Source organism: Cylas formicarius, unplaced genomic scaffold (assembly GCF_029955315.1).
Source record: "Cylas formicarius isolate icCylForm1 unplaced genomic scaffold, icCylForm1.1 PGA_scaffold_5__7_contigs__length_24384050, whole genome shotgun sequence".
Taxonomy (NCBI): Eukaryota; Metazoa; Arthropoda; class Insecta; order Coleoptera; family Brentidae; genus Cylas; species Cylas formicarius.
Window position 1 is genome coordinate 11269403 of NW_026844341.1, and position 26087 is coordinate 11295489.

At 34.7% G+C, this 26087-nt stretch overlaps 1 protein-coding gene across 2 annotated transcripts; it reads right to left on the reverse strand.

Moving 5' to 3' along the window:
- Positions 1-1440: 1440 nt before the first annotated feature.
- LOC132701998 (juvenile hormone esterase-like) lies at positions 1441-24577 on the reverse strand. Of its 2 annotated transcripts, XM_060670388.1 has the most exons (9): positions 24534-24577; positions 17507-17641; positions 16834-16968; positions 14007-14543; positions 11654-11801; positions 10117-10292; positions 4178-4304; positions 3987-4119; positions 1441-1660 (listed from the first exon to the last, which is right to left on the reverse strand). In XM_060670388.1, exons 1-9 carry the CDS (start codon positions 24570-24572, stop codon positions 1474-1476), a joined length of 1617 nt encoding a protein of 538 aa, XP_060526371.1. In that variant the 5' UTR covers positions 24573-24577; the 3' UTR covers positions 1441-1473. The 2 variants fall into 2 exon arrangements, with proteins under 2 accessions (XP_060526371.1, XP_060526372.1); XM_060670389.1 differs by lacking the exons at positions 3987-4119; positions 4178-4304 and having other exon boundaries at positions 1517-1660.
- Positions 24578-26087: the final 1510 nt, after the last annotated feature.

Here is a 26087-nt window from a genome sequence, read left to right on the forward strand (position 1 = left end):
ATATTATTGCATTGCGTTTCTATTGAATGCGTAGGGTCCCTTATTACAGGTAGGTAAGTGTTAGTATCATTTAATAATATGAGAGATTTTTCTATGTAATCTTCTTTAGTCATAGCCACCGTGACATTACCCTTATCAGATTTAGTGATAACCAAGTTAGGATTAGCTTTTAAAAATCATTTGAATTCAAATAAGTTTAGTACGGTCAATATAAGAAGAAATTCCAAGTGTTGCCAAATTAAGGTTGACATACATTTAATAGTTTTCAATTTACTGTTGGTATTTCTTATTAATATTCCAAGTCTATCTCCAGTGCGTCGCTGTCCCATATAGTCAGGAGCCTGCGTTCAGACCTCGTGGTCCATTATGCCATTCGTTCTCTCCCCTAAAAGAGCCTTGCCCTTTTGTTTGTTTGGTTGACTTTGGATACTTGTTCGGGCTCAATGAATTTAGCTGCTAGTACTGCCCGGAACAGACCGTAAGGTTCCACTAATTTTGTTAGTAACTAGGATCGAAGGGCTGTAACAGGGTTTCCATAGTCCAGTTTCATTAGTCAATGTGCACTGAGTTCTCTAACTGTTCGAGGTTTAGGCTTAAAGTTCCCAAGTTCAGGTCCAGCCGACAATCAATTAAAAAAATAATTAGTTTTTAAGGTCAAATCTTCCAACCCTTCCCCAATAAAGTTTTTGGATTAGAGCTAGACAGGACCCTCATATCTGCGGTGTAAGTGGATATGCAGGAATTTTATACTCCTTCCGTTCGCGTCACACATGGTTTGTAAAGTATGTGAGGATGGTTGAAGTCATTGAAATAATAGGAGGCAACAAATGTTTGTCAATATAATACTAAAAATTTGAAAAACATTGTTTATCCGAACCTCAAGATTGCAATTGGGCCAGTGCGCCATGGCCCAGATGTCCCAATAACTGAGAACTCAGCTTATTTAGAAGAATACACCACCAGTTTCTCTGAGCGTGAAATAGATGAGGATGCCCTTATTGATGTTGATGATATGTGAAGTATTTCTCAGCAAGCATAGTTGTTTTTACAAGCAAAAATTAATGACTTAGTGACAGAATCTTTATAAAATTTTATAGGCCACAAGACGTTAAAATCTCATATTTTAAGAAGAGTGTCATAGAATTTACGTGCTATTTTGTACAAAGTGATTTACTTGTTTATTGCACCGAACTTGGTACAGACTACAATTCTGAGTACGGGATACTCATCCAAGAGAAGCTTTAGTGCTGTTATTTTCTTTCTTTCTTTGTACCTGTTGCTCATGTATGTGCAAACGAATAAGCGATATGAAAATCTGGAATTATTGCTTCAGAAAATCAAATACAAGAACTATAGTTCAATGTTTTGTGGTGAATTCAAAATTATCTACGATTCTATATTTTGAAAGCGAAACGACATAGGACAAAATTTATTCCTTTAATATACCTCACACACATTAAAATCTAAACTATTTCAAAATGCTGTAAAGGGTTGCTGACCGTAAGTATAATAAATATAATTCCACATTGCCATTTGCTTTTCCTTTCTGTTTGGCTTCACTGCGAGTTTCTCATCCAAGTCTAAATACTGAATATTGGACGGCGAAACTTTTGGCCACGTCAGATTGAATAGTGGGTCCGTTGGATCAGGCGTGGGGTTTCTGAAATTAACAACATTTTTTTAATATTGGCCAAACTTTTCTCAAAAACTACTAATAAGCTTAAGACTTTACCAAAACTATGTACCTTTGGTTTTGATAAAAATAAATTTCACCTTTTGAAAGCGGTATTCATTGTGATTCACGTTAAAAAAGCACTGTTTAAAATATTCCATCTCATTTACGCCAAAATATGGATCTGCGAACTACGGATAGTTACTTCGTCTTACGATTTATCAACGACAAACTCTGACGTTTGTTTTTCGTTTATAAATAAGATTGATAAGCGAGCCGTAATTCTGTCCTGACATGAAAGAACAGGATATGCTTATAAATTTGTTTGTTGTAAAGAGTTTTGATTTGGCAATACGAATAACAAAAAGCAATTTTCTGGTTTTATTTTGAATATGGGAAGGAAAGTGAAAAATTTCCATCCTGAGAATAGAGTAAATAGATAAAGGAGGTTTGGACGAACATAACCTCAAAACACAAACTCCCCTCTGGCGGGACCTTGACGCTTGTAGGTTATATTCTTCCAAACCCTGTCTATGCATCTACTAATTAATATCCAAGAAATAGCCGAGAAAACACTGGGAATCAATTTAAGGACTGTGCAGAAAATTGTGCATGAAAAAAAATCGCAATGCAATACCGAAAAAGTGATTGACGATTTGTGGAAAGATATAATAATTTAAATTCAGAACTGGTTTATCACTTATGTAGAACAAGAACCCATGTAATTCTTCGAGTCTTGAAAGATAGTCTAAATGTTAGATTAGAATCATTATCAAAATGAATTATTAGGTTCTCGCTATAAAAAGAAATGCACCTGAAGATTTTCATGTGAACAGCGACAGATAGTGGCTTAGCGTGTTCAATGTGGTATTTTTAGACAAAGTCGCTACGTAGCTTTGTATTTTCAAGGCTTTTGTCCTAGAATGACGTACTGTTTTCATCCGTGCCGAACTTTCGCAAAATCCATGTAATTTTATTGTGCATGCACCCAGAATAAAGTCTAACCGAAGTTCAAAATCACTACAAACTTTAAATATTAAAATTTCTACAAGTAATAGCAATATCCAAATATTCTGCGCACCCTGTCCGTAGACGAAACTCTGTTTCTGTCTCCACACAATTTACGATACTGTATAGACCAAATTATCCAACGTTTTATAGTTTTTCATAAATGGCTTATAATTTACCCACAAAAATGGCAAATTTGAGGGTTTGTTTGATATTTTGCCCGTAATTGACACACCGGATTCGTAATTGAAAAAATGCCGGAAATAGAGGCTATAGCCCTGGATCTCCCACGTTTTCTGGTCTAAGAAAAATATTGTTTTTCTGAAACTTGGCAATACGCCGTAATATTCAATGACGAACTCGCTGCCAGACTAGGTCCGCAGAATAGTGATTTTCATATAGATTTTTTCAAATATCTGGAGCAGCATTTGTGTTATCTGAAAACCGTAAATACAAAAATTGTAGCTCTTGATATGACTTATAATACTGTTTCAGGAAAAGAACAATTTTCAAGGTCATTTAGATTATTGTTCACAATCGAGAAACCATGTATAAAATCGAATGCTTGGAACAAGAGTTATAGTATCGGATCTTCCGCGTCCTCCTGGGGAAAGAATTTTACCGATTAGGTTAATAGTTTTCGCGAAAACATTTTTTTTCCGAAAGCCAAAATAATCCAAAAAAAAAAAACTTGGTCAAGTTTGATTGTGCACAATTTATTACACTTTTGAATATAGCATAGAATATCACGTATTTAAAGTTTTCACATATTTTACAGCGTCAGTATGTGAAAACCTTAAATACGAAAGTTTTAGCCATCCGTGCAGGCTATATGATCGTGTATAAGAAACTGACAACTTAAACACAGCCTTTTAGTTATAGCTAATTACCATTATAAGGGGAACCCAATTGGTTAATGAATTTCTTCAATAGCGTAAACGGTTTTCGAGAAATGATTTTATTTCTTATTGTTGCAAATATATTTTTTAATTTTTCAAAACTACAACGACCCCCTAGCCCCCGCAGTTACAATACGTTTCACTGGCTCTCAGACTGCTTAAAAAAACTAAATCCGAAGGCTGTGGGGCAAATCGTTCAAAAGTGATAGCCAATTAATACTCCATCTACAGAGACACGGATAACGGATAACCGAGAACGGAGAACAGAAAAAAATTGACGTTGATTCCATATGTACTAATGGCGACGCAGTACGACGCTGCGTTGCTCGATTTCATCGACATATTTGCTTTTTCTTCTGTTGTTTGTTTTTGTTTGTGACTAATTAATTTCTCTATTTAACACTTACAATGTTTTTGCAAAGTTAGCCCAGAGCTTGACAATCTGCTTATTCATCAATTTATCACCATCCGTGGTGTACACGCTTGTCGGTGAGCTAAAAAGGTACGCCGTTTCTGCCCCGTGACCCGCAGCTCCCGCTCCTGGAATAAATTTAGTTAACCATCCGAACCCCTCGAAATCTTTCTACATTGTAGGTACCTTCGATGATTGGAATAAAATTGAAGGACCCTTCGAAGGAAAATTGGTAAAGATATACGGGAGTAAAATTTGACTGAATTTCAGCCTGCTTCAACGTTGATTTTACAAACATATTATCGCTGGTTACCTGAAAGCATTCTTTTTTATTATAGTCCATTGATTTAAGAAGTATTATTAAATCAATTTTTTTATAGGATCATGTATCTGGAATTAGAATCATCCTGCCATTCATGGAAAACTCGAGTCTTTATACTTAAACGTGAATCTAATATTCAAGCCACTGTGAAACTGAAAGATAAAAAACGAAAGGATAGGGGGTAAGGTAAGGAAGATATCTCTAAAGGTCAACAAGGATTGATTCTGGTCAATACTGTGGTTCAGGACTTCCATTGCATAAAAATGTTTTTAACACGACTGGCCTTGGTAAAAACCACGTTATTGACAGTGAAGGTTACCACAGCGCTGAGATTTCTACGCTTGGATAACGAAAGATATTGTGTGTTGGATGAAGGCAGCGTCTACAACTTTCTCTTCTTCCAGTACACGAGACCAGATCTATTTGTTTCTCCACCTTGGATATGTTTCTGGTGTTCTGCTATTCGTTTAGCCTGCAAACAATTTTCCACATTCGCAGGGCACCTAATATATATAGTTTTTGTTGTCTGTGATTCTCTGTTTTTGTTTTCTTTATTAAAGTTCTTATATTTTGCCCACACTGGAAGACGGTTTTGACGTTGCTTTTTGTTGCAATCCTTCTGATCTTTTCGGAAACTGCTTGAACATAGGGAATGTCCATTAGTTGGTTTTAGCTGGACTCTGATTTATATGCTGCTTGGTATTGAGACTTAGTAATGACGTCTTCAATCACTCTCTGCGAATAGCATTAGATCTTCTTTAATTCGTCAATTTCGTCGTTAAGTAGAGCTTTATTGCTGCATGTACTCTTTGCTCTTTCATATAGTAATTGGATTGTTTCTCGATTGATTGTTGCTGACTGGTTGGATGACATTTAGCTATTGGCCTTTGTTTGTGGCCTTTCTGTACCCATAGATTTTGAGCTTGATCTGATCTCGTAACCAAGACATCGAGGAATGATATTGCTGCGTTTATCTCTTTATTCATGTGAATTTTATAAACGGATCGATTCGATTAATGCGATCCGGAAAATTTCTAGTCTTTATCCCAAATTATAGTGGTGTCGTCGATATGTTTCAACCAATGTTGTGTTGGTTAGTTTTTAATTTGGTAGATTCTTCTTTCATCGTAACTAACAAAATTTTTTCAATAATTTAAAGGTCTTCATTATTTAAAAAAATTGTTGACGAATGTTCTTGTAATGGGGTGATTATCTCCAACAGATATCGAGTCAGCTCACTTTTGAATTCCTGGAACTTCAAATTGGCCTGGCTGGTATGCCGTACAGGTGTGGTGGTTTACTGTGGTGGGGTGTGAGATATCGTCTGGAGTTTTCCAGATAATCTCTGTTCTGGGTTCTAACCTACCTAATCTATATTTTTCGTCTCTCAATACTTTGGCCATTTTGTCATAGTAATCAGTGGCATTTACTTTATCAGCTGGAAGTACCTTAGCTTTATGGTGTTTCAGATCCTTTATTGCGCTTTTCTTTCTTTTTTCTCTTTTCTCCATTCTGGACATATTGTTCATTGGCTTCTTTTTGTTTGGTTCAAGGGTGGTTCTGATTTTCTACTTAAACTCTTGTAGATACGGTTGATTCAGCTTTATGGTCTCAACTGTGTTTTATTATACCCAAAAACGCAACTTTTAACGGATCCGTTTTGTCGATTTGCCTGAGGCCTCTGTTGCTTCCAGTCATGTTGGATCTTCTTGCAGGTGTAGTTAATTTTGTTGAAAATAGGTTTGCAATCGTCTTCGAGAAGAAATTCCTTGATTTATTTAAAACGTTGAGTTGCTTGGTCCAAGAGTAATGCAATGCAAAGTACTAATTGTTTCAAAATATTCGACCTTTAAAAAAGGGTTTTGTGAGTTTTGTGTTGAACTGATTTTCGAGCCCATTGTTTTCATTATGTTAGGCACTTAGAATAATAAAGAAAAAAGTCATAAGAAACTATGCAATGCAAGAGTCTCTATTTTCCAAGTCACATGTTAATTTATTGAAATGAATTGCGTCACTGATGTTTATTTGGAGTTCTTTTTGTGACCTGCTTACGCTACTACTTAGGTTTAATAATTTAAAAAATATCTTCTAAACTATCTTCAATTCGGATAAACATTTGCAAAAGTAAAAAATATTTGAAACGGAATGTATTATTCGTTCGCACGGTGCGATAAAATTTTTAAGCAGATTTAACATTTTAAAAATCGTGAAAAGTGAAAAAACATTGGTCTTATTACCATTTCTCTATCAATATTCCTTTTTTAAAATTTCATACATTTTGAACTTAAACCTCATTAGAAATGCCGTCTACACGTTTTCATGCCGTAGACACATAGAATATCTTTCCTGTAGCTCCAAACGTACTTTTCGTTTGACGTTATTCATGTTTATTTTAATCAGTAAAACCAGATTTGAACTTGTTTTGATATCTTGTTATAAAATGTTAAAAAACTGTTGAGGATACTAATATACCAACTAATATCCAAACACGGGAATACTTTATATTCTCTCACCTTGTGGAGGGACCTCTGGACGGTAAATATCTCTATTGGTTTTCTTATGGTTCCAGACCTTGTTGACTTCAGCGTCTTGCTTGGAACATCCTTCATAGTGTCGAATTCAATTTTATTTACCTTTAAAGTTTTGGTAATTTCTTCACAACAGTCTTTTGATGAATTTGTTTTTAATATTCAGGTATTTTAAATGTATGGTTCAAAGAAATGTTCCAGAATATATTTTCACTCAAAATTTTTAATTTCTTAATTTAATTCTCGCTTTTTGATCGCCTGTTGAACCAAGTATTCAAACCGAAATATTTTCCTTAAAGTTTAATCAAGAAACTTTCTATATATAAAAATATTTGTTGTTACTGAAGAAAAATCTTAAGTTAGCCACTTCGTTAAAGCAAAAAACAATATTCGTTCCAATCCTTCATAGTTAATAACACTCTCTCCTCCGTTGATTGTCTCCGAAATGCTATACTCTCTATGCTATGGTATTGTATGGATATGGTTCACACCGATCAGTACTATTGAGTTCTAAAGTTGGTATATCTGTGACTCTGTCGCTGCAAATTACAAATTTTGGAAATCAAACGTGGTGTTCTGCTGGCGTTGTCAATTTCGGTACATATCTTTTGTGTCGTATTGCCATCCTGTTAGAGCGCCGGGTCTCTCACGTATTACGGGCCTAAAATTTTTCCGATCGGATAATTGATTTTGGAGGAAAAGATGTTTTTCCGGATACCAAAATACCCAAAATACCAATTTAAAAATTTAAAAAAAGGCTCCGCGTTATTTTATTGCTTTCAATTTCTTCTTCATCTTCTTCTACTTCTTGGAGATCTGTCGATCTATTATTTCTGAAGCTGCCTCTCCATCTTTTCCTTTCCAACTATCATTCCACCTTTTAGGTGGTCTTTCGGGAGGTCTTGGGCCGGGCGGGTTGTTTTCCAGGACTATTCTCGGAAGTCTGTTCTTCTCCATCCGTTTTACATGGTTGTACCACTACCTCTTACATTGTCTTCCCCATCTCACAATATCTTGTATCCCGCACTGCTTTCTGACATCTGTGTTTCTTACTCTGTTTTTTCTTGTTTTCCCCACTATTGTCCTCAGTGTTTTCATCTCTGCTACCCTTAGCATTTGTTTCGTCTTGTTGGTGTCTTCGCGGACTTCCGTGCCGTACGTCATGATGGGTCTGATACAAGTTTTGTAGATTCTAATTTTGCTATCCTTGCGCATATACGGATTGGACCAGACTATATCTCGTAGGCATCCTGATAGTGCGGATGCTTTGTTAATCTGGCTCCTTATGTCTTTAACTGGGTCGTGGGTGCTTGATATATCTATGCCCAGATATGTAAATTTCATCACTTGTTCTATGGGTTTGTCCTCCACCACCAGCTTACATCTGAGCGGATCCTTCGCGATTGGAAACATTTGGTCATGTTGACAGAAATATTCATATTGAGTTGGCGGCTTTCTAGGAAGAACTGGAATAGTTGTCTTTGTAGGTCGTTTTCTGATTCGGCGATGATTGCTGCATCATCGGCACACTATTCCAACTTTTTTGTTGCCCAGTCTGTATCCGAGGTTGAGACTTTTTACTTTGTTTATAATTTTGTCCATGAGAATATTAAACAAAAGGGGGCTTAGACTGTCAGCCTGTCTGACTCCTGCCGCTGTTGGGATATTTTCAGTGAATTGATCTTCTACCTTGACCTTTGTTACGTTATTGTTATTTAGGTTGTGGATTATCTTCGTTATGTTTGCTGGTGCCTTATTTTCCATTAATATCTGTAAAACGTCTCCCAATTTAAAGAGTCTAAATCCGGGTGCAGACTTCTAGTTCTCTCCCAAGTCTGAGGTCGGTAGTGCAAATTTGGGGCACTTATTATGCTTTTTAATTTTGCACCGAATATCGCTAACACCTTGTACAATACTTAAAAACCCCTAAATACAAAATCTTTAGTTGTGTATATAGCATCAAGTAAAAAAAACTGACATCTAAAACACAGATTTCAAATTATTGCCAATTTTCAATAATAGGGAGACCAATTTTTCAGTTTAAATTTTTTGAATTTGCGACGCACCCTGTATATTTTTAAAAAATCGTATAGAATAAAAGCTTATGGAGCCGTATTCTCTGCGTCTTCTGGTTCTTGAATTTTTTCGGTCTTGTTAACGGATTTTGAAAAATGGTCTTTTTTGTAGATGGATGCCGGCGTCGAATTCAGGCCGTTTCTGACATCTTGTGGAGGGTTAAAAAGGAAGCAAATTTCAATTTTGCAGCTCCAAACGGTTCGAAATTTATACAGGAAAAACCAAACGGAGAACGGACAGACAAAAAAATATTTTTTTTGACACTCCTACGTTATCAAGTTATAAAATTTTTATACGAGCGAAGATACTTTCGAAGTAGACAGCGTTTTGCGTGGGAGGTTTGAGCACTAGCGGGTGGTTTCATTTGTTATTAGATCTTTTATATTAATTTTGTTTTTTTTTGTTTGTTTGTCCTTTTTGCCAAATTCCATTATTGTTATAAAAGGACTGGCGCCTAACAAAATTAAAAGTCCTGTCTTTTTACCGATAAATGTAACAGTACCATACTGTTCAACTATACGCCCAACGATATACGCGCAAAGAACTGTGATACGTTCAGGGATGTGAACAAATTCATTTTTATTGATTATTTAAATGGACCAATGGCAGTCTGTATAACATTTGTACCAACATAACACCATTTTGAATCTGAATTGAATTGAATCTATCGGGTGGTCGCGTACCGAGGAAAATACTTCTGGGGTTTCAAATATTTTTATGTTTATTTTAAGCATTTAAGTTTTACTTATACGCGACTAAAGCACGTAACATGTGGATCTACACAGTAGAGTAAATTTCGCTTATGACTTTAAGAGCCGAAAGAATGACTTTACAAGTATAAAATTGAAAGTTTAGAGCGAAAATTATTAAAAAAGCTTTTTTATAAAAGAAATATTATCTTACTCATCCAAGTCGAAAATGACGTAAGAACCCACTAAATACTACTATTTTTTTCATACACAACAATTTTTGATGAACCTTTCAACTTGTCTGAGACACGAAGAATCCCATTCCGAGTAAAACGCTAAATTTTAAGGTAAAATTTTCAGCTAGACTTAGTAGCGTGTTCCTTCTGCACCTTCATGGAACGTCGAATCACAAGATGGGAGAGAAAGCAGTATATATACATAATTTTACAGGACAAACCGGCTACTTGTAGCAAGGCATGTAACCTAATTGTGGCATTGTAAATAACTCACTTCTATAACGGCAGCCAAATCTTGACTATATGTTCCATTGGACCCAACGTAAGCGTCCCTGATCATGGAGCCAATTTCCGTTGCGTTGGCACCTGGCAATAGTACCAGATCCGAAGGTATGACGACCGACAAATTCGAATCAAAAAATGCTCCTATGCCGCTGATTACCGGCTCTCCTAAAAAACTTTAAGCTTTGCACTTTCAGGTTAAAGATGCGTATAAAATTTATTTTATGATTCTCGAAAATTTGGACAAGTTACTAAATATCAGTACTCTAGGTATATTAGAAACAGAAAACTTCCCCTAACTTGAAGAAATATGTTCGTTGTAAATTGTTTGGATATTGCATTTCATTATTCTGGTATTTCCTTTTTAACTCCAAAATTAGTACTGGTTTCATGTAAAACTTTTGGATCAAGAATGAATCGTCTTTGTTATTGTCACAAAATGTACGAGTTAACTTCTCTTCCCAGAATTAGCTTTATAAACTACAATTATGCGATGATGTGATACAGCAACCCATTCAAATCAAGATGGTTGAAAGATATTAATTTATTATTAGCACTCGAGATATTTTGCCAAATAGTCTGTATGCCCGGGATACCTGAAATAAATAAAAAAAAATTTAAAATACGGGGTGTTCCATTTAAAAAAAGTTATATAGAGGTTGTTATCTATTTTCACTAGATGTGAAAACGCAAGTAGCGAACATAGCGTCCTATGGCCACAACTAAATTGTATTTCGTTTGACTCACACCATTGGCATTTCGAAAACTTATACAGTATACAGAAGGTAGGCACCCGCTCAGTCCGCCGTCCGTCCGAACATTACAACGCAGATACGATTTCGACAACACACACCAATACCAAGGCAGAAGAAATGCGGCATTTCTTCGCGAAGCAAGGGACATAAATAAGATCTCAAACTGAATGGATTTAGAGCTATGAAGATGACGGGGAGACGAACTTAGTAAATTTTCAAGAATGATTCTCGAAAATTAAAGAACGGGAAGGAGACCTAAACGAAATTGGATCAACGAAAAAACTTGAAAGAGAAGCACTAAACTGTTCAGGAGTGGGAATGGAAATGAAGATTGTTTGCATTTTGTTTCTTTCAATTTTCGATGTTACTTTATATCTATTTTCTTAATCTTCGAAAGTATCTAATAATTTTTGATTTGAAAAATGCAGATCGTTTCTTTATTAGTAAAAACTAAAATATTGATTCTTTAAGGAAAAGGACACCTGGTGTGGTATTTTTCACTATGACTATAGACGAGGCTCAGAAAGTGTGTAAAAACATTCAAAATTAAATCTCAAGTTTCAATTTCTGCGCCATATTTCTGGAAGTAGGAGTGATAAAGCCAATTTTTGTGGGCAACTTTATCCCAAAAATACAGGGCAACGTTTTCTCGATTACCATGGTAAGGGTTAAATTTAAAACACTGTTAATAGGTCAACGAGTTTTTAAGACCGTGTATAGTGAATTAAAGTTTTTTTTTTAATTTTATGGTGACTTTTTTGTGGCATAACTTACCACCAAAAAGACCTAAGATACTAAATGTTTCGGCTGATGTAGTTCCAAGCATCAGAGGAACTTGATTAAAATTTCCAGACTCAAGTAGGGGAAAACTGAAGTTTGTGACGTAAGCATCTTCGTGTTCAACTTCAATGGATATACCGGTCTAGAAAAAGAAACATCATTTTGTTATTGGGAATACTTGGTAAGCAAAAGGCGAATTTTGACGCGTTTAATTTGAATAAATAATTAACCAAGGAAGGCGAAGATAAAAAGGGTTACATTAAGGTTGCGAAGGTTCAAGAAGCAAATTTCATTTTTTTTCCTACTTTCTTTACTTTTGGACGACTTGTTGTGGTTTAATTCCAACTACATACTATTACAAAACTGAGATTAGAGCTGAAACAAATAAAGAATATAAAAGCACCCGGTCCGAATAATATTAACTAAATAAAAGTTTTGAAGTTCAGTTTTTTTCCACTTTCTCAAGAAAAGTAAGGCTATTTCTGAACATTAAACTAGCGCGAAAATTATACGTTTAAATCTGTCTGAAGAATTAAATTAAAGGATCTTTCTTTCCGTTTGCTTTTTCAAAGATACTTCCACAATCCTCTGAATTCTTCGTTCATAACTTGTTGATGAATTGGTCTTGCTGACATTCTATTCTGTACCTGATTATATATTATATACCGTTATCAGCTATTTCATGATTGGATGATTGACGAAACGTCCGCAAATTCGGATTTATCTTTGGTAGAGGAATTGTTTACATGTAAGAATTTTAGTTTGGTCGAATAAGATCTCATGTTTATGTTAGGCAACTGCTGATGAGTTCATCTGTTGTAGTGGTAAGGGTCATTGATGTTCCTTTCGCCTAGTTGATATTTCCGGATCTATTTCTTCAATATATGTTTCATAGAATATATTGGGGACTAGAGTTGTCTCAAACGGAATTCTCTTTTTGATGGATACAAAATGTTGAGAGATTTCTTTACAAGTAGTAAATCTGATGTTAACATTTTGTTTCTAACGAATTTTTGGATTATAGGGTGACAATGATTGTCGAAGTAATTGTCATGTAAAAATATATAATTTCGTGAAAATCTGAATTTTTTGTTTTTATTTATTTTCATTTTTTTTATAGGGTGGCGTTTGTGGCAAAATCCTCAAAAAGGCTAAATTAGCAGTGAACACAAATAATTATCTGGAAAAAAATCACACGGATCCTATCGTCAACTTAAAATCTTCTCATCTTAATTGAAAAACACTTGTTTGGAATGTATTGTTCCTGTTACTGCCAAATTTTCATCTAAAACCAAAACTATAGAGACCCTACGTTTATAATACGTTATTAGGGCTATATACACCTTTACATACGTTCTCCTCCTCCTCTCTTAGATATTCCTATTATTATAAAATCAAACCAAGATTGGCTATTCAAATTACATGAAATTCTACTCACACAGACCAATATCGAACCAACTCCACATCTTGGTCCGTCCTTAACTTCAAAACATTAGTGACCACAAATCAAAAGTTCTCAGCAATCATAAAGTTGAAACCAGGTTTACCAGTTATCAACATCTTCGATCAATCTAAGAAAAAATTTTGTTTGAGACACCAGTTTATTGCATACCATGAGAAAAATGGAAAAATCAAAAAAAGAAAACTATCAACTAGGCTAAAAAAACATGAAACAGTATGACAAATGAACTCATCAACAATTCGAACATAATCATAAAATTGGATTGGACCTAGAAAACGTGTAAATCGTGCTAGAGTAGCATATAGAAGTTTTTTTCAAAAAATATTTGGAGATATCAAAAAAGGACGAGGCTGGGGAATGGATTTACTGAGAGTCAAGCAACTTGATATATCATTCCGTAAACTTTGTTGTATTGTAAATATACAACAACATAATAATGATAAAAACCTAGAAGAGACCTAAATTTGGCTTAACATTGAAAAAAGAAATCAGACTTGAAAACAACGTTGCTGAATTTAGATTTATACTTGCATTCGGGTTTCGACACGCTCGTTACATACCTTCCCTAAGAAAACTATGTCGCCACAGCAATGATTAGCAAGTTAGCACAAAAACGTTTTCAGGCAACTGCCAAAAACCACATACGAGATTGCTGCCCGGAAAACAACTCCTTTTAATATCACCACAAATATTCAATTAATTTAATTGGGTACTAAGCGAAAACTTTTTATTGTAAAACCATAGCGTTACTTAAGAAAAGTATGAAAAAGGAAAACACCTACTTTTGAGTTCTATATGTTCTAAAAAATAATAGTAAAATATAGTAATGCTTTTCAAAAAAATGGTGTAATTACTAGCGAATAATATACATTTTTCTATACTTACAAGACCGTTTGCGGCGAAAGCGGGAGTCAAAACTTCCGCTGGCAGGCTTTGTAAAAAATCTCGAATTTCTGTAGTCGTGTTTCGTTCGGAAATCGTCGGGTCTACGTATTTTGCGTAGTCGTACGCAGCTTGGCGGGTGTTCTGTTTCATAGCTTCCAAATTTGCAAGCGAACATCCGCTCTCGCAAATGGCTGCCCTGTATAGACCTGCCGATTTCGGGTTTACAATATGCGCCCCCACAGAAAACCCGCCAGCACTTTGGCCAAATATGGTTATTTTTTCCGGATCTCCGCCGAAAAGAGCGATGTTGTTCTTAGTCCATTTCATGGCCAGTAATTGGTCTTTCAGACCTGCGTTGCCCAAAACTACGTCGTCTTGGGTGGATAAGAACCCGTACAGTCCTAACCTATAGTTGGTATAAACGATTACAACATCTTCGTCCAAGAGATAAAAAGGTCCGGTTGTAACGTCAGATGTACATCCCATTGTGAAACCACCTCCGTATATCCAAAACATTACAGGCAGTTTATCGATGATCTAGAAACGAGTTAAAGGTTGGATTAAATATCGAAAAACTACTCAACCATTCCAGCACCATTAGCCCATAAATTATCCGTTTCTGTTTAATGGAAAACTATGATTATAATAAAGAAAAGTAAAAGATAGTTCATTTTTGTTATCCACTCAGACCTTGCGTTGATCTGAAACGAAGTCATGTGCGTTTCTAACGTTCTCAAAATTTGGTATCTGATGCACCTTTCGTTTTGCTTTTAACAAGCAAGTATGTTATTGATTTCCATCTAATGCAATTGTTCTAAAAACGTAAATAGAGATGTAAACAGTTATTACATTTGTTCTGGCAAAATTTAACAATTTTGGGGATAGTTTTCCCGGTGGTAAGATAACCTCGAAACATGTTCGCTCTCATTTTTTCGCAAAGTCAAAATGTCATGGCGCAAAGTGCTATCCGACTAGGAAAACACCGAAGACCGCATTGGAAATACGAATATACAAAAACAGAATTTGCGCCACCGTTAGCAAAAATGATGGGAGTTGATAATTTAATATCAGGTTTTCGCAAATGCAGGTTGAAGAAGTTTTAACCGGGAAAAAAATAAACACAGCACGTGGGAAAAAAGATATACTTGATGCTCTTGAAGAAGAGCAGAAAATAGAAAAAGAATGCATAGATTTTGCAGAAGGAAAATACCAATACCAAATACAAATGAACTCCACTTTGACGAGGCTGTATGAGAGGTGGTTCTAAGAAGGACAGGCAAATTGTTTCCATTGACAGAAATTTGGAAATGGCCGTCAAAGAAAGATCAATTGACGTATTCTTGATTTGATGTTCTGAAATCTATTAAACCACCTCGACAAGTAGTTTGTCCGTGTCTGTTGGTACAGGCACTAAATGTTTGGTGTATATATAGGAATGACCTACATTCTTATTACTTAACTTAATGCTTTATTTAATTACTTATTCACTTATGTTACGTATTACTTAAATTACATTTTACGTAATGAAGAATGGTTTGTTTGAATTTGTTACAATATTTGCAATTATGTTCATTTATTTGCAATAAAAAAAACTTAAATTTAATTTCAGCACACAGGAAGAGGAAGGGAAATTGATCTATACCATTATACAAGCGCCAAAGTGATGTGTGCTCATTATAATTTTAACAAAATGTACTTGCAGAAGCATATCTACATCTAGCTCGAAACAGCTACTTTCCTTCCGAGAAACATTAATTCTATCAGTCTCGCTTGGATACCTGTTCATGTACGTATATGGACGACACATCGAAGGCTGACAAATCTTGAACAGGAATCATCCCTTCGAATAGCATATAATTTACTGAATAGCGAGCTGAATAAATGGCAATGACCATCTTGTCCGCATGGGAGACTCTAGATTATCCAGCCAGGAGCAAAGCTGTACTGGAAGCTCAATTAGTTTTGTAGATAATTTATCCCGATTCTTTATGTAAGAGGTGCTGTACTTCCTCGAGAATATGAGGTGCGAATAAAGACGTGAATCGTGAACTTATTAATTGGGTTTCTTATTGTGTGTTCGAAATTAATTATTTCTCTATTTTTTAGATATAACAAAAGTCGTCCCACTATCTCTTACTCCAGAAAAAACCGGACTCTAAAGTATAAGGCATTCTTAAGTTTAGACTTTGTCTCTTATTGTGCTTAGATTTGAAAAAGTTATTGATTTCTCCAATATTTATTTATTATATTGTTCCCTCCTCATTTAATTTTGTTTTTAGGATTTCTGCCTTTCCAATAAACCTAGGATACGGTCCTAAGGCAGGAAGTATAAGAAATTTGTGATCTTTTTCAATTTTATTATACTTTAATCCCGTTCGTAATTAAGTACATTACAAACTAAAACAGAGTATTCATTAATGTTACCGGAAAAGCTATCAAGGAATGGTTGTCTGCTTGCCAACAGCGCAAAATTAAGCGAGGAACAATTGCCTCAGCCCACTGTTTTTCTAACCTTCTGAAAGCGTGGTATCTATATAATGAATGCTGGCGACAATTCTAACATATTCTGGAATGTTTTTGAGTCAGTGCGACATTAGAAAATGCATTTTGGAAAATGTTCCAAAAAGTTTGAATAAAGTCTCGAGCATCAATTTTTTGTAGTTGCAAGAACACAGATGTTTTATTAGTTAAGGAGTTAAGAAGTTGTGGATATAAATTCAATTTTCAATATGTGTTGTTTATTGACGTGTCACGTGACCGTCAGAACATCAAAACACCACAAGTGTTTTAAGTCAACAACTTGAACGCGTAAAAATCACTCACTTACCTTCCTTGCAGGCGTGTATACATTGAGATATAAACAATCTTCGCTCTGCTGAGCACTAGGCGTCATGGATATGCAACAGCTTTTTGTTTCGTTGGTCTCCAAGATGCCATCCCACGGTTTAGGAGGTACCGGACCCTGGAAACAAAAAATATCGTGCTGTGAGGTCATAAAAATCACATTTAAAAAATAGCACCCAGGAAAAGTAATAATTTTATAACAAAACTACCTTAATGGTTACATTGCTTACGACCTCAGCAAGCCAGCAGCATAAGCAGCTAAACATTTTATTAGTTAGGGCTTCTTATTGATATTAACTATTATTTTTCGACAAGCACATCTTTACTGGGATTTTATTTACGTGCAATTTAATAATTTCAGTGAAAACTTTTATACTTATGATTCTGACAAAATGATAACAGTATGCATAATTGTTGGCTTTCCAAATAAAAGTCGAACCATATATTTGTTGTTGCATGTACGAGATATGTGTCAGAGAAAAATAATTTTAAAAATTTAAGATACTACCTTGAAAAATTAACCAATTTACATTTAAAAAGCATACTAAATTCAACATCGTTTATATAATGGCCAGCAAAGATTTTGTGTTTTGCATTTGTCGTAGGCAGCCATTTCGTGAGGTTAGTTAGACCATTGTGCGTTGCTGTTATTTTACCTGAAATCTTAGTTTGCCGAGAGGAGGAGCTGCAAAAGGAATTCCTCTATAACCATAATAACTTTTGTTCTGGAAGGTGATTTCGGATCCTCGAATTGTCCCATCAGGAAGATCGACGATCAAATCTTGCGCCAGCTTAAAATGCAAAGCAGCTTTTAAAATAACAAAACGGGCTTAGCGTTTTTACAGTTGCAGTAACGAAAAACACATATTACAAAGTACAGGATAAAATAAGCGATTGATTAATATTTTTATTTATAACACCTCCCGCAAATTATCCGACATTCTGAGTGACCTACTCAGCAAAAAGGAAAAAATATTTTCTCAAAAACGTCCTAATTCAAACTTCCTTAGTGCTGCTGTTACAATTTGCCTTTAAAAGCATTACCCACTCTGCGCATTAATTAAGTTAATTAACTGAGTTGTTTTCTCGTGTACGGCTACTCGAAGCTATCAGAAACGTTAATTAATATATAGGGTGTTTCAAAATTCAGTGCAAGCATTCTAAGAGCGTATTTATCAGCAAATCTAACCTACAAACCTGTGTCCCAACTTGTTTTGTTTTCGAGATACGGGGTAGCAAAATTTTTAGAAAAGTATCTCATATCATTATTAGGGTTTATATATACATATATATATATATATATATATATATATATATATATATATATATATATATATATATATATATATATATATATATATATATATATATATATATATATATATATATATATATATATATATATATATATATATATATATATATATATATATATATACGTATTGATTCACGGATGGAAAAATGTGATGACACTATATTCCGGGATATCATCCGTTCGCTCGTTGAACTCCGACTGGAATCCTGCAAATCCTGCATCCGACTGGAATCCTGCAGACGTTTCACCAAAATCTCACTTGGCATCTTCAATGCTCGCGCTCCGAAAACACTTCGAACACTCGAAGTGTTTTCGAAGTGTTTTCGACCGCCATTTATCTTTATTCCTCCACTAATCTCTCTTCTTCTTTAATTGCTCAGTCGTTCATTGTATTTCTTATACCATCGTTCCATGAGATCATAGGTCTTCCTTTTTTCCTTGTGTTTATGGGGATATATTTTAGTGCTCTTTTTGGCCATCTCTTATCGTTCATTCTCTGAACGTGCCCATGCCATGAAAGTGGTCTTGTTTCTATTCGGTCAGTGCTAGTATGTATTCTCCCTGTTCTTTTTTGTATTTATTCATTCCTGACGTGTTCTACTCTCGACACTTTTCATGCTATGAATTAAGCGCTTGAGTTGCTCTTCTTCGCTGCTAAGCTCTGTTTTGAATGTCTGTTTTTGAATTACCTTTTTTCGTTATGACGCTTCCCAAGTACTTATAATTTGTAGCTCATTTCATTTTTCTAATATATAGTTCAGGATCTTCATCTTATTGTTCACTTTCATATATTCAGTGTTCTGCATATTCATATTCAGTCCACAATTCTCATAGTGTTATTTCAGTTTCCTCAGCATGTAATCTGCGTCGTCTTCATCGCAAGCTATAATCACTTGATCGTCTGCAAAAAAGAGACTCCTCAAATATTTGTCAGCTAAATTTACCCCCATATTTGCTATTTTTCCCCCCCACTCTCTTAGGGCTTCCTGAATATATATTTTGAATAGAGTAGGGGACATGCTACAGCCTTGTTTTAATCCTACGTTCACTGAAAAACGGTTCGATCTACGTACTTCCATCTTTATTACACCGCATCTTTATATAGGTTCCAGATGGCTCTCACATATACATTGTTGAGTCCGGTTGTCATTAACACTTCAATTAGGGTTTTTGCTTTATATAATAAACACATTGACAAGCCAACAGGTATTTGGGGTTCAAAATCTCCTGACAGCAGTATCGTACATATTCAAAATTATAATTTCGCATTTTTTACGGACTTAAGATGCGTATATGTAGGTATGTGTAAAGACAAAAACAAAATGTTATGCAAACTTATTCAAGTAGGGAAAAAAGTCATTTTTTTTTTGTATTTATCAACGAAATAAAGAGACCCCGGCTAATTCTGAAACTGAACAAGTTTGCATTAAATGATATGTTTATTTTTTGAGAAATAAATAACATTTCTCGCTGCTTAATTTATAAGAGACCTTATGAATGTTAGATTGTTCTTATAAACCTTATTATTAAAATTTTTCTGATGGGGACTTAAATCTTCTAATAAATGTTATACCGCTACAGTTCATGTAAAAAAGAGGCTCCTACGTTTTTAAAGTTATGATGTTTAACAATTGTTTTGTTAAAGCAAGCTAATCAAAATTGGCAGAAAATGAAATACAGTAGCTGCATTTATTGAGAGTGTGCAAAACCCCGTAATAATATTTTGCAGAATACACCAGACAGAAAACAGAGAACATCCAGAAGCAATAGAGGAAAATTTTGACTTTCGTCAACAAAATATCGTACGTGCTAGTGAGTCGCCGCATATTATCTTTCTTGAGCTAATTGCCTCTGGGCAGGACAGGAAATCCTGGGATCGCTGGACCCAGAATTAAAGCACCTAACATCCGCCCTTCTCACATAAGAGATATTAAACGTTCCATTAAATAATACACGTCAAAACAACCTTTCAAAAAAAATAAGCCATAATCTTAAAACTAAATTTACAGCTTTCTCAAAGATCTCTCAAGATCTTTTATCCATGAAAGATAAAATTCAATTTGAGATACTCCACCAGACGCAGGGGGACTTCAGAAGTTTCTTTGAAAAAAAAACAATGAAAAAATTAACAGCCATCTTTCCATCTGTATTGTAGGACATTGCAGCTCCCATTTCAGGGTTTGTCGACCCATATAAAATAAGATTATGCCTTTTGTTTTCATTGTTTCGAAGCAGAGTCCGGCACTTTCCATTTTTACTTCTTTTAGGTGCCAAAACAGCACCGTGTACTGTTTTTGCAACATCTTTGGTTTTAACAATTTTAAGAGGCATGGCTATCAATAAATAAACAACCGAAAAGTGAGGTTATGTTATATGTTACAGTTATATGCCCACTAATAGATTGCAAGTTTTGTTGTAATTTTTAGTCTTACAGCTGTTGCGAAAGCTTTTGCAAACACCTTTTTGGAAACTTACAGAACTTGTAAACTTACAATAAACTCACCTAAACTCAAATCGAAAGGTATTTTTTGAAAAGTCTCCAAGATGTTTAATATTACTTAACAGCCCATAAAAAACTGTGCCGGCCATTTTGACATTTCTTTGATTCAACAACCTTCATAAAAAAGGAAAAACATCCCATTTTAAGCGATATTCCTGCCACTTGAAGACCTTTTTCTTCAAAAATGAGACATAGTTTTAACTTTAAGCTTTTTACAGAAACATCATTTGAAAGTGGTTAAAACTTTTAAAACAATAGAATGCTTGAGTAAAATAAGTGATTACACTAACCTCTCTCACGGGGGTGTTTGTTTGTTTCGGTACTCCTATTGAAGGAAACATATCTCGAATTCTCTCTCAGTACGTTTTAGATGTCCCGTTATGGCTTTGCATAGCGAAAGTCTTTTTCTTTAGTACGAACCTTTTTAATGAAATATGCGGACGACATTATTACATCAGTCCCCAGACTAGATTCTAGCGGTATTCAATAGATATAATTCCAACCTTCAATTGACTGTAGAGAGGTAAACTGAATAAAGCTTAGACACCAAAGTCATTGGAGGTATAACGGATTCATGCATAAAACAACAACTAAATACTGGTTATAGCACTAAAAACACGCATGGAGAGAATCACCCATGTCACTTAAATAAATTGTACGACATATTAATGAACATATTATTAAAAATAATGTTTCGCGACCGCTCGTAAATCCGGAACGTGGAGGTTTCTCCAGAATCAAGGTTAGTCAAATAAAATATAAAAAATTCGAACAATTGAATCTAACGTCAGGATTGTCCATAATAAAGCAATTAGCTTGTGTCTTCACTAAACCTAAGGATAATGACGAACCACAGCATAGTAATCAGTCACAGCAATTGTGGAATTACGTCATAGCATAACATCTTTATTTAGTTCACTACTGCATGTCGTAAATTGACACAGAATTTTTGTTTGTCAGTTTTGAAATTGGTGTTTGTGGTGATGTTTGATTATGTCACTATACCTGACGTAACTGCACAACTGCCCTGACTGGAGAATAGCGTACCATGTAACCAATGTGATAGTGTATACCTGGGAAAAACATCAATAGCTTTAAAAGGTAGAATTACCCCACACAAAAGTGATTGTAGACTCAATAGAAACAACTGTTCAGTAGCAGTTCATCCAACGCAATTAGATCATATTTTCATTTTTAATGACGGAAATTTTTTGGATCGCGGGACAATAAATAAAACATAGACAATCCCGTGTTATATATTTAAATTTACTGACTTTAATAACTACAAATTGTGACCCGACATATGGCAACTATTGTGACATCATCAAAATGTAACAGAATGGCACTAAAAGACAAACATGGCAGTCAAACCTTTGAAATAAAACTGTAGACCGTTATTTAATTGGTGTATATTGTTGTAAATTTTAATTGTTACAAACACCACGCTGGTGGTGTTTGTAACAATTTGTAACAAGCATTTTGGAGTTTTAATATTTTAGTATCTAATACCGTTTACAAAAATTCGAAATTTTCCTTTTTGATTGATATTTGGACACCCACCTACGCAGTTTACTAAAGCGGACATTCAAAAACCCTTTACCTAAACGGTTTTTCTCAGTTATCTTGGAAATGTACCAAGAACAAATGAGCGTCATAGTGTACGAACGGCAACTTATACCTATTTTAAATGGAACACCCTGTATATTTTTTACTTAAAGTAAAAGTCCTTGGCAAACCTATTGCGAGAATATATATTCTGTGGATATTTGATTTAGCCGTTTTCCGACTAAATTGAGTTTATTATTCAAATTCGGGTTATGACTTTTGATGGCAGACTAACAGATATTAATAGTATAACGACTACCAATTTTAATCTCTAGAAACAATGAAAGTTTTAAAGAATGAGAGCTAAAGAATGTTTCATTTTTGATATCTTGATCTAAAGAATTACTACATCTTCAATAAATCAATGTCGATGTCAAATATCAGTTAGATCATTCTGAAGGACGCTACCGAAATAAATAACTATAATATAAGTCACTAAATAAACGTAAATTTTTCAAAGAAACTTCCACGTTTTAGTTTATTACCGTTTACAAATCTTATGGATTCTTCCTAGGTCAATTCTTTATAAATCAAATTTGAGAACGTTTTGGTACAATCCTGTTGGCGACCCGACTTGACCTGAGTCGCGGTTAAGATTGTTTGGTTGCTTATAGATTTCTATAGATTTTCTTTAGTTTTATCGAATAATATGTGATGTCCGATTTCGTGATTGTGTTCGGCAACTACTGTTGAGTTTATTTGTCGTAGTCTTAAGATTTCTTAGCGTTCTTTGAGTCTAGTTGATATTTTCAGCTCTGTCTCTCAATGGCGCATATGATCGAAGATGTTAAGAGATTCTTGGACGACTGGTAAATCTGGTTTTGAATTTATATATTTCTTAAGAACTTTTGATGTGTTGTTGGTAATGTTTTGAATGTAAGAAAGAAAGGACAACAGTGAACAACAGAGAACAGCGGATGTAAGGTGTTATCATTTTGTATTCAGTGACTTGGGTTGACATTCTTTTACTGCTCTGTAAACAAAAGAGTTGATAACCGATGATTTTTAGGCCGGGTGGTGATGTGACCATGCATTGAGTTATCGGTCTGTGTCTGTAGGTAAGTTTTCTATAAACAGAATGGTAGGTCCGATTTTCTATTGATAAGAATTTCTGAGAGTAGGAGATCATCATTAATTTCTAATAAACGGTAAAACGTATGGTACAATACATAGAGTTTAAATGGCAAAGAAAATCTGGTAGGGATTTTTGACCAGGAGGCCAAATAACAAAAGTATCATCAGCTAGCTTTTCCGTAATTATGGTTTTCGACGAAAGGTGTGTTGGGCTTTCTTCTCAAAGGCTTCCCATAAATATATTCGCGATGACTGGTGATAATGCAGAACCAATCGCTTTTCCCAACCTATGTTCATAAATTTATCCGTTACCAGAAAAATATGTTCCAGACAAGCATTTTTCAATTAACATGAGAATGGTTCCAGATTTTCAGATTTCAACATATCTGAATTAAATTTGAGGGTTTCGCTTCACTTTAGTAAAAAGGGTTTCTACATCACTACTTGAAATTAAAAAAAACTAAGTAAGAAACTAGAAGCTAGATATTTTGCTAGTGAACATATTGGGGAACCGACAATAGGTCGAAAGGGTAATCCTGGTTTGTGAATCTTAGGGACCTCGATAGGGAAAAAACCTTCATAAGAGATTTAAGGTTGCGTTCCACAGATGACGTAGGATCTTTTTTAATGACTATATTAGCTGTCTCTAAGAATATTTTGGATATTTTCTTTTTCCACCAGTAATCGGAGACAATGTTCATGCCCATCCTATTGCTCCGCCCCCCTCAAACAATATATAGACAGAGACTGAGTAGAATGCGAACCAGTTTTAGTTTAGCTCTGAAGAACACAACAGGATGATTGGCGAAACTTCAGCAAATTTGATTTATAAGGTTATTTTGATGTTTAATAGCTAACTTTTTTTTTGAGTAATCAACAAAAAAAAAAGACTTTTTTCTATACATATTTACACAACTAAATCGAGTTGGGATACATGCTTATATATAAAAAAACAAATTTTCTTAGCTAATAAATATGCTATTAAAATATTTTTACCGAATTCTGAAGTACGGTGTATCAGTATTAAAAGTTGACATTAGTAATTAGTAGAAAATTAACAATTTGAATTAATGTAGCCAAGCAGCGGGAAAAGCTCATAAATATTACCGATATTATTACTTGTATTCTTAAAAAGAAATTTTTGATACATAAAGTAGAAATGGTAAACTAATTCTTTTATGTGACTTACGGCGACTGAAACGAATACTACACTCAGAAGTATATGCATGCTTGTTTTTGAAATTGCCGATAGCGCTGGCATTTTCGGATTTTATATACTCCATCAGGAGGCTGATAAGATAAAATCGCGGCAATGAATTTTAGTGTATAGTTCGATGCATAATTTGCTTTGAATCGATTGGCTATGCTCTTCCCTGTAACTGTTTTCTAGTCCACTCATATTATTTCATATATACCGGGTTAATAAAGTATGGTCTGTTCATAGATATAAGAAAGTGCCAATTGCTGCCAAGGGTGGTCATTAACATACAATGCAACACGATTATTACCTAAAGTTTCGGAATTTAAATTCATGTAAAATTGTGGTCCGTAATAGAAAATAATTCTATACCTACCTGTGCTTAATATTATTTGGTTTGGTATACTACTCAGTTTAAGTTTATTAATAATCATTCTTATTTCGTGTGCAATACAGTGTGTGTTGAATCGTGTGCGAATTATGCAAAATATGTGCGAGTCTAGTGTATTTCAGGAGATGCTCCAGCCCAAATGTAGAAAACACTATTCTATTGAGACTGAGGAAGTTATAAACAATGTTTATTTGACTCTCATTGAACGTGGTGTGAGCAAGCAAGCATCTTTAGAAGAAACGGCCACATTGACGAAAATTCCAACATCAACTATATGGAAAGTTGCCAGGAAAAAAAGAAGCGACGCTGACATTTTTTCGAGTGTAGATGAAAATGATCAAAATATAATACGGCGTAAAATTTACCAGTTATACGAGGAATAAAGCGTGCCTACAATAGATGTCTTAATTAGTAAGCTTGAAAAAAATGAAACCGGTGTTAAATCTGGCAGTGTATTCAACACATGCGTTTTAGATTTAAAAAAATTGACAAAAGGAAAGTTTTAATGGAATCTTTTAGAATTCGGAAATGGCGACTGGAATATCTAGAAAAAATAGGATTTACAGAGAACAACAAAGGCCAATTATTTACTTGGATGAAACTTGGTTCGACACTTATGATACCCCGGAAAAGGGTTGGTTTGACTCAACTGATAAGTGTAAAACAAACGCGCCATCAAAGGGAGGTAAAAGAATAAATATGCATGCTGGCCCTAAATCTGGTTAGATTCCAAATGGACTTTCTCTGTCTGCGAAAAATATTAAAGATTCTTCTCTAGGTTTCTATGAAGACACCACCTCTGATTTATTTGAAATTGGTTTAAAAACAAACTAGTTCCAAACATTCCTCCTAATAGTGTCATTGTAATGGACAATGCAAGTTATCACAGTAGACAGTTAACGAAAACCCCTTCCTCATGTGACACAAAAGCAACAATCCCAAACTACATGTATAATAACTACATTTATTTTCACGAAGATTATACCAAAAAGCAATTAATTGAGGTTCTACAAAGCTTGAACCTACCAAAGGAATACGTCTGTTATAATTATGCAAACAATCTAGGACATACAGTTTTAAGGCTTCCTTCCACCTTACCACTGTATATTTAATCCCATTGAACATGTTTGGCAACAACTAAAATCTGCCATTTG